The following is a 9,067-nucleotide window of genomic DNA, read 5'->3' as shown; positions in this document are numbered from 1 at the left end:
CCCATCCGTGTACGGACCCCGAACTTAGAATCTCTGTTTTCAAAGTGGATTTTAATTTTTACAAATAGTTTTCTTTAATTTCCATCAAAATTAAAGTAGTGATTTCTCACTCTTCCCACTTCGGTGAGTATTTGTCTGGCGACCGTAAAACCCTTGCGACAAACACCATATGTGCTTAACTTTCAATTGCCCTCCATTCCCATCACTTGCAAACTAATGGCACATACGGTAACCAATGTCCACTAAGCAAACAACTTTTGATAACAGTTACATTTAAAAAAAAAAAAAGAAACTTGGGGCAGAAGGTCTGAAGTTTATCCAGTTTTATCATGAACAAATAAAACCAGAAAAAAAAAGGATGCTAAAATTAGATTGACTTGAATGAAGATAAAATGGTTCATAGCTCAGACATTTTATCAGATTTCACACTAGACGAGCATATAACAATATCACTTTTATCAAAGAGAAGAACCCAAAGCACAATTCAGAGGAGCGAATAAATTCAGGTTAGAATTGACATTAACAGGAACTTACTTTTGGATAAGTGCATTGGTTTGACATTAATTAAGAAACACTTGTACTTACAAAGTATTGCTTGAATTTCATTTGGGCAAAGCCATCTTGTTCTAGCTTCCTCCCTTGTGTTCCCGAAATCCAAATCTGTCAACGGAACAAGTCACCATTACCACTACTCTAATAAGTATAACTATTTATACCATGATAATATTAGAAAAGAACCTCCTAATGAAGATTTATGAAAGCCAGTAAATCATTTAAATAAAAATAAAAGAAGAGATACCAAGCCAGTAAATAGAAAAAGAATGAAAGTTCTACCTATTAGAACGTTCGTGCCTTGAAACTCTTGCTTCTCTGAAATTGAAATATGGGCAGTCCACATCTCCAGAAAGCAAGTATTCAACGAAGAAGAGAGACACGAAGAGGAAGCAAGCTAGGGATTTCAGCTTTTGTAAGAGACAAGTCGAGTGGCAGCGACAGATGGAAGAAAGGCTAGGGATTTTAGTTTTAGTTTTAGGTTAGGGAATCAATCATGGGCTTGGTTGTATGAAAAGTTTGGGTTTAAATCTATGTGTTCTAAAAAAATTATAAAAGCCTGTATCAATCTTGATTTTATCAGTTTTTTCGATTATAATCGATAATTGAATCAAACTGAACCGATAATTGAAACTCCTCAAAAGTTATAACTAAATCAAACTAATTAAACCAATTAACCGAACCAAATCGAAAACTGCTCTCCGCTGCCTAAAATTATAGACCGAAAAAAATAAGCCAACCGGGACTTCTTCCAAAAGCAACATCAGATTCACAGCAACTTCATCAACACTGAAAGATGAAGCAGGGGCTTCTTCTGTGGAGTCCTTGCCATCGCGCTCTCTCTCCGTCCTCGCTCCCCTCCATTTCCCTCCCAATCCTTAGAACAAAACGCGCCTCTTCATCAATCACAGCAACTCTCGACTCCACTAATAACCAGATACATGAGCTAACAGCTAGAGAGAGAAGGCAACTAAGGCATGAAAGAAGAGAAAGCAAAGCCGGCTACAACTGGAGAGAAGAAGTCGAAGAGAGGCTTATCAAGAAGCCCAAGAAGAAGCGAACTTCTGGGTCGGAAGACCTCAACCTTGATAACCTGGCCGATTTGGGCCCTCAGTGGTGGGTTGTTCGAGTTTCTCGCGTCAGAGGCGACGAGACCGCCGAGCTCATAGCTCGCTTGCTGGCCAGGAAATATCCTGAAATGGAATTTAAGGTGTTTTATACTTAATAGTTTGATTTATACTTTTGATTCTTGAAATTTTGTTGTAAAAATATAAGTGTTGTTCTTAGATTTCTGGGTTTTGAAGGATGTGTAGCTCAAATTAGAATGGCTTTTTCGTGCTGACTTGGACCCATGATGATTTAAATTAAATGATTACTTGATTGTGGTCTTTTTGAATTGACATGTTTGCATATCAGGTTATTTGGAGGTCATGAAATGAGAGCTCCTGTAATTTGCATTTTAATTGTAAAAGCTGCCTCCATTAATTCTAATGGTCATTTCTTACAAGTGAGTGGATCAATCAAAGTCTCCTCCACCTAACAATCAAAATAGTGTATGACTGATTGAAATAATGGCCATATTCATTACTAGGGAATTGTAATTTCAGTACAGATATTAGCTGTAACTAACAGCTACTAAAATTTTAATATTTAAAACATTGGCATTCTGCTCCATTCTTTATGTGCTAAAATTTTTTGAAAGGTGCTAGTTGGCTCATTTGGTTGCAAATATTTTTTTTGGAGGAAGTCAGAAGTTTTGATGTGGGTTAGCAGTCAACAGGTGACATGAAGTTTGAATTAAAATTTATTTATTTTTCTGAATATTTCAGTGTTTGTTTTCAGGTTTATGCTCCATCTGTCAAGGTTAAGACAAAATTGAAAAATGGTACTTACTCAGTTAAACCAAAGCTGATTTTTCCAGGATGTGTTTTTCTATGGTGTGTATTAAACAAAGAGTTACATGACTTCATAAGAGAGTGCGATGGAGTTGGTGGCTTTGTTGGTTCAAGGGTTGGAAATATGTGAGTGCTTTCCTTGTCTTTGTTGTTACGTCTTGTAGAGCAAGTATGTGTAATATTTGGTGCATATGTTGCATGCAATTGAATGCAATCTTGTTCTAATTTCCCCATGTGTGGGCTTTTTGGGAAAATTCTGGCATTTTTGCGAATTATATAGAGGGCTATGGCAAGGAGCTTTTGAAGAATTCTCACAAATCCATGTTCAATTGAAGTCCCCTGGTTTTATAACTTAATGAGATTGTATGGGAAGTGCATGAAGATTTCAGAATTGTACTGCAACTGCCTAAATATGAACAAAGAGGGATCTAATTGTTGGGATACATTTTTGTTGATATATATCTGGACAGAGGGTATTCAGCATGCTACTTTTTCTACTGCTTCATTTCAATGGGAAACTACTGATTGCACATGATAGGCAATTGACTAGCCCAAGCCACAATGTGTGGGTGTATTATGGCATTTGATGTCTTATTTTTTTAGGTTAACAAGATGCTATTGATTTGCTTACACAGGAAAAGACAAATCAACAGGCCTCGGCCAGTGTCTGTTGAGGACATGGAAGAAATCTTCCAACAGGCAAAAGAGGAACAAGAAAAATCTGACCAAGCTTTTACGGAACAGCAGCTAGGAGAGGAAGTGATGAATTCAGGGAAGATAGTTGGCAATGATATCGCAAAATCAGTTACAGATTCCAAGCCCACAGGGGGATCCACAAAAATTTCTGACCATCTTGTAAATGGTTCACCTAGAAAAAAGACCAGCAAGCGCCTGACTGCAGGTTCAACTGTTCGGGTCATATCTGGGACTTTTGCAGAATTTGAAGGCAGCCTGACGAAAATAAATCGCAAGACCGGAAAGGTAAAACTTTATCACATAAATAAAATTATCTCCCATTATATCCTAATTTGACCGTTATGTCTTTTATATGTTTTCTACACTTCTTGCAGGCAACTGTGGGATTTACACTCTTTGGCAAAGAGACTTTAGTGGACCTAGGTCTCCATGAAATTGTAGCAGAAACAAAATGATGTGGATATATGGTCTCTTAATTGATGGCAAATTAACAAATTTCGTGAGTTTTTCCATGCTTCTGCTTACGTGCATAAAATATAGTATCATAGGTTTCAGATCTCACAATGTACATTGGCTTCTGTTGAAGAAACTCATGCTGCTTTAAGTATGGGTATGGGGTAATGAATTGCACTGACCATTAACTGGTTTTGTGGAAATGGCTATATGGAGCGAGTTTTTATCTGCCAAAATATCTGAGTTGTGCTTCTTACTTTTCTAGTCAAAGTTAATAAAAAAAACATTATTCTAATTAATACTTGCGCATGACACTTTTCCATTTTTTGCTTGGATTTGCATTCAACAGGCAGTGAGACACTGATAGGGTGACAAGAGTCATTGACAGTCACGGTGACATGTTCAAATTTAAACAAGAACTGCAAGAGCTAAAGAATGTTATGGTATTAAAGCTTTTTTGTCTGAAACATTGTCATTTTTCATAACTTATCCCAAGGCCAGCAATGCTGCAACAGTTGCAGAAATAAACAGATGTCTTGTCTCAAGTCACCGATTCATAAACCTGTGCTGCTTACTTGGAGTCCATCACAAATGTCAATCCACTGAACTAGAGAAACAGAGAGATGTAGTAGCATGCAAGTTCACTTTCTATGTTTCTTCTCATATTTGAAATCAACTTTTCGTAACTAGGTAAGACTCAAATTGCTTTTAATTCAAAATACATTTTGTTGTTTTATTAAGAGCCTTCAGTTGAGAATTTTCAGTTTGGTTGTGTTGCCCAACATTGATTTTATGTTATTAAAATGGAAATCATTTCATTTTTCTTCATGTTTTTCCAAACAAAGGCAAAATAGAATGAAAGAAGTAGATATGTGTAGTAAAAGAAGCAATGAACAAAATTGAAAATTGATCAAGGAGAGACTGCATCTTTACTCGTTTACCGTTCTATCTTCTGGCAAGGGGTTATTTGATTCGCAAATCTTTTAAATCCTTGATGAAAGTTGGCTTTCACATTTATGATACGGCCATTATCAATGCTGTAATAAGTGTTTAAGCAAATGAATGTAGGCACTGAAGGAGTAATTATACAGTAACACATTCTTAATTGAAATGACAAACCAATAATTCATTGACAAATGGCTATCTTACAAAATAAAAAATAAAAAGAAAAATTTTGATGTCAGAATTTAAAAACTACGTGGAGCACATTTGTACTTTCTACACAAACTGCTCCTCATTTATTCTCCATACTATCCATGATTCTCTCACTCATTGGGTACTTTTCATATATGTGCAATTTTGCTCACAATAATGTAGGTTTTATTCTCTATATTATTTTTAATGAACTAAGTGTATTTTATAATTTGTTCTATTTTCTCTGGCTTCCATGTGTTGATGTTTTATTGGTTTGCAATTAGGAATCCTAGTTGGAATTTCGACCAAATGTTTTTGGTGCCATTTACTATGAGTATTGAAAATTCTTGTGTAAATCTCAATTATAAATTTAAGATATAAAATATGTGATGAGATTTATATGTAAAATAAATAAAATTTATATATTTGTGTCTTTAAATTTTATTTGATTTTAAAATTTAAAATTTGATTTTATTTAATTGGATTTGATGTTTTATAACTCACTCAATTTGATAAGATACTTGGAAATACACGTGCATGACTATGTTAAACTCGGTAATTATAAGTTTAAAATCTTAAGTAATTGAGGTTGAATTAGATATTGATTATATTGATTATATTAATATATAAGATTAAAAGCATAATTTTATACTAATTCACTTGGACTCGTAAGCTTGAATCGAGTATTATGATACTTGAATTGATCTTGCCAAATTTATTAGAAGGACTCGAGCTCAATTAGATTGATTGGATCGATTTTATTTGTTAATTGAACTCTATTAGTTGAAGAATAATTTGATTTATTTACACCTATTGGGGTTGAGTTCTTTATTGACTTTGTGGTTGAGACGCAGGCGAGAGAATACCTAGTTATTAAGCTTTTAGGAGCTATAATGGCCATCAAATTATTCTCTTAAGATTGGCTCATGTGCCCAATCTCCTTAAAGGTCTTGATTCCCCAAAAAAGTGAAGATGTTGCAGAGCCCAGTTCACCTTTTGCATTCGCTATGCTAAACTATTTGGTAGCCCTTCCTTGCCCTACCTGTGAAAGTTTTTAATGCTAAACTACTCTATGAGAACTGCATTTAATCATCCTACCCTTGCACTCTAGCTGGGCATAGAATGGAAGCTTTGTTTCCTTTTTCTAAGAATTAGGCCTTATTTATTCGGGAAAAATATAAAAAAATATCATGTGATTTCGTATTTGACGTATAGAAAGTGTAATTTAATATTTTTTTCTTTTGTTACCAAATATAGTACAAATCATTAGTTAACGTTGACGTGGTAAATATTATGATTTTTTTTTTACTTTTTTCTATTATTTCAAATGTCCTATTTGTAAAAAAAAAAATGGTGAGAGTTTTGATTTCTCAGAAAAGCTTTACATATAAATAACTAAGCAAGAAAATTTTAACACCTTTTAAAAAATTTAAAATTTCTAAAAATTGAGTTATCCTCAATTAAACACGAATATATCAAGAATGCCCATTTTGCAATAATAATAATAATAATAATAATAATAATAATAATAATAATAAAGAGAGTTGCTTTAAGGAGGATTGCAATCTACGTGGTGAAATAGTGTAATGAAAAGGAAGAATGGTAAGAGTGGAGCAAAGGGTCCACATCTACCAAGTAGAGAGATTAGAGGTCGCAATGTCAGTGGTCCAATCACCAATGTTTCAAGGTTTTTTTTTTTTTTTTAATTGAAAAAACAATGTTTCAACTTTAATACTCATGAAAGTCACTTCTCAATTCTCATGGTTTCTAAATCTTGTCTTTTGTGTGATATGGAGTTACTATTGCACCGATGGAATCCATTTCATTTTGTACTTCACTATACACTATTTTCTTCCCTTTCAAAACTTGTATTTTTGTCCTCGTTTTACATTGCTTTTTTTTAAAAAAATCATTTTAAATGATTAAACATATTAAAAAAATATTTTATTATTTTAAAATTTTTATAATTAAAATATACAACACATTTAACAATAATATTAATATTTAGATAATAATCATATTAATATAATTATTTAAAATAAAGTTAGATATTAAAAAATATTATTTTTATAGAATCGATCGCTTATCACCATACTAAAAGTTTAAACTGATAGTACGGATGTAACTCTAACTCTTTATAACTTAACAGTTCAAATATCATAGACCACCAAAAAGATTTAGGTAGAATATTAGCCCACTCAGTTATCTTTATTTAGTGTCAATAATTTTCTTAGCACCTATCAAAGATTAGAATCTATGATCTTAGTTCTGATGTCAATTATAGAATCAAGTACTTATTATTATTTTAAAAGCTTAAATTATTAGTTTAGATATAATTTCAGCTCTTAAGCATCATAAACAAAAAAGATTTGGGTAAAATGTTGACCCACTAAATTCTACTCACCAGTGTTAATAGTTTTAAATATAATTAAATGAATAAATTAAAATTATTTAATTATTTTAAAATTTTGTAACTAAAATATATTAAATTTAATTTAATTTTAATATATTTAAAGATACCTCCATCATCAACGCTAAATAAATTTAATTAAGAGATTTTGAGAATATTCTTCCAAACAAGAACAAGGCGCATTATATAATATATTCATAAATATGACTCGGAATTAAGATATTGTCTTTGAAAATAAAAGGTTTTGGCCCACTATCCATCCCCATATATGTCACTCCACAATGAATTCCAATTAGGTACACGGTTGGAACAATGTAATTTCATTTTTTCATCTGTTCTTATCAAAATCCAATTCATATATATATATATATATATATATATATATATATATATATATATATATATATATATATATATATATATATATATTTAATTTCAATCATTATATTATTAATGACATTTTAAAAGTCATGATGAAATATAATAATATTAATTATTCTAATAATAACTGTTATTTATTTTAATAATAATTATTATTAAATATTAATAATTAATAATTACATAAAAATATTAGATAAAAATAATTATTAAATATAAAAATAATAACATCATAAATTTTTTTTTTTAATTTTTAAAAATTAAGAGGTTATTCTCTTAAATTTTAAATATTATTATAAAAAATATAACATTTTAGTTATCACCTTAAAATCGGCATTCAAAAGCTGGTGAAGTTGTGATTCTTGAATCACATTTCATTTAAAACAGCACCAAATCCTCTGTGTTTCATGATGGTTCCAACTACTACCTCATAATCGAATGGTGGTGGGACCTTTGAGACGTACACGAGAGCAGCACACTAAAAAGTTTATCAGGAGATATTAATGACTGAGAGAGACGGAACGGAAGGTTCGTTAAACGGACAGCTCGTTTTGCTAACAGCTGAGCTGATTGTTTAGCTATTTTACTAAAAAGACAACAAAGGCAAAAGCACGCGCACATTAGTTTTTGCCTTAAAAGATTTTGCTAGAGTAGGCACCGTGCACAATCCACACCAGCTCACTCTATCCGATATCCATTATCCATCTTCTTTTAATTTTTTTTTAAATAAAAATTCATTAAAAAATATCAAATTATAGAAGGGACCAATATTTGACCCCTATAAATCAGATATCAAATTTGTTATCATAAATAATAATATAGTTAATTTTGATAAAAAGTCAATTTTAGACTATGAATTAGTGAGCCGTTTTTGTCGTGATCAATGTGATCTGATTGAGGTCTTATATAGCCATATAGGGCATACTCAGGATAGAGCCTTTGAACTCTCACATTGATTTTAAAAATATGCGCGTGTGTATTTATAAGCGTACATTAAAACTTTATCCAATCAGTAATTATTTGAATATAAATATTGATACAGTAACTCTAATGCTTTTTTGTGTATTTTTTTCTATCACAAAAAAGACTGTGCATTAGTGAGTTGTTCAATCTTAGATGGATCAATCAAGCCCTTTATTTACGTAAAATTAAGCATTTAAGTTCGATCATTGACAATGTTTGAAATTAACCAAGAAAATTGTATCCTCAACCCCAATCATTTTTCCACATAATCCCACATTCTCTACAAATTTTATGAAAAAAAAATATTTCTCCATAAATCTTTTAGAAAGCAAGCCCTTAACTTCTAGAAAGTCCATGTCCTTCCATAAGATGCCGTTGCCATTTTAGCTCTTTAATTAAAACCTACGCAACAACTTCCTCAATTGCAAGTAGGGGTGTGCAGTTTTCGGTTTAAACCGAAAAATCGAACCGAATCGATTAATTCGGTTCAATCGGTTCGGTTTTAAAATTTAATCGGTTCGGTTCGGTTTATAATTTTGATAATTTTGGTTAATTGGTTCGGTTTGGTTATTTTCATAAAAAAATC

At 31.7% G+C, this 9,067-nt stretch overlaps 1 protein-coding gene across 1 annotated transcript; it reads left to right on the top strand.

The window, feature by feature from the left end:
• The first annotated feature begins 1,277 nt into the window (after window positions 1-1,277).
• LOC110648279 (uncharacterized) lies at window positions 1,278-4,336 on the top strand. Its single transcript, XM_021802452.2, has 5 exons — window positions 1,278-1,762; window positions 2,395-2,573; window positions 3,083-3,428; window positions 3,518-3,642; window positions 3,946-4,336. The coding sequence occupies exons 1-4, from the start codon at window positions 1,349-1,351 to the stop codon at window positions 3,596-3,598; spliced, it is 1,020 nt and encodes a 339-aa protein (XP_021658144.2). The 5' UTR covers window positions 1,278-1,348; the 3' UTR covers window positions 3,599-3,642; window positions 3,946-4,336.
• Window positions 4,337-9,067: the final 4,731 nt, after the last annotated feature.

This window comes from Hevea brasiliensis, chromosome 5 (assembly GCF_030052815.1).
Source record: "Hevea brasiliensis isolate MT/VB/25A 57/8 chromosome 5, ASM3005281v1, whole genome shotgun sequence".
NCBI lineage: Eukaryota > Viridiplantae > Streptophyta > Magnoliopsida > Malpighiales > Euphorbiaceae > Hevea > Hevea brasiliensis.
Note: the sequence above shows the minus strand (reverse complement) of the source record. Positions and strands in the feature narration are given on the sequence as shown.

What these genes read in the sequence shown, in the direction of transcription:
- LOC110648279 (XM_021802452.2), top strand. Translation starts at nt 1,349, where the DNA reads ATGAAGCAGGGGCTTCTTCTGTGGAGTCCTTGCCATCGCGCTCTCTCT. An exon ending in ATCCTGAAATGGAATTTAAG is followed by an intron (nt 1,763 to 2,394) that starts GTGTTTTATACT and finishes GTTTGTTTTCAG; the next exon opens with GTTTATGCTCCATCTGTCAA. An exon ending in TAAATCGCAAGACCGGAAAG is followed by an intron (nt 3,429 to 3,517) that starts GTAAAACTTTAT and finishes CACTTCTTGCAG; the next exon opens with GCAACTGTGGGATTTACACT.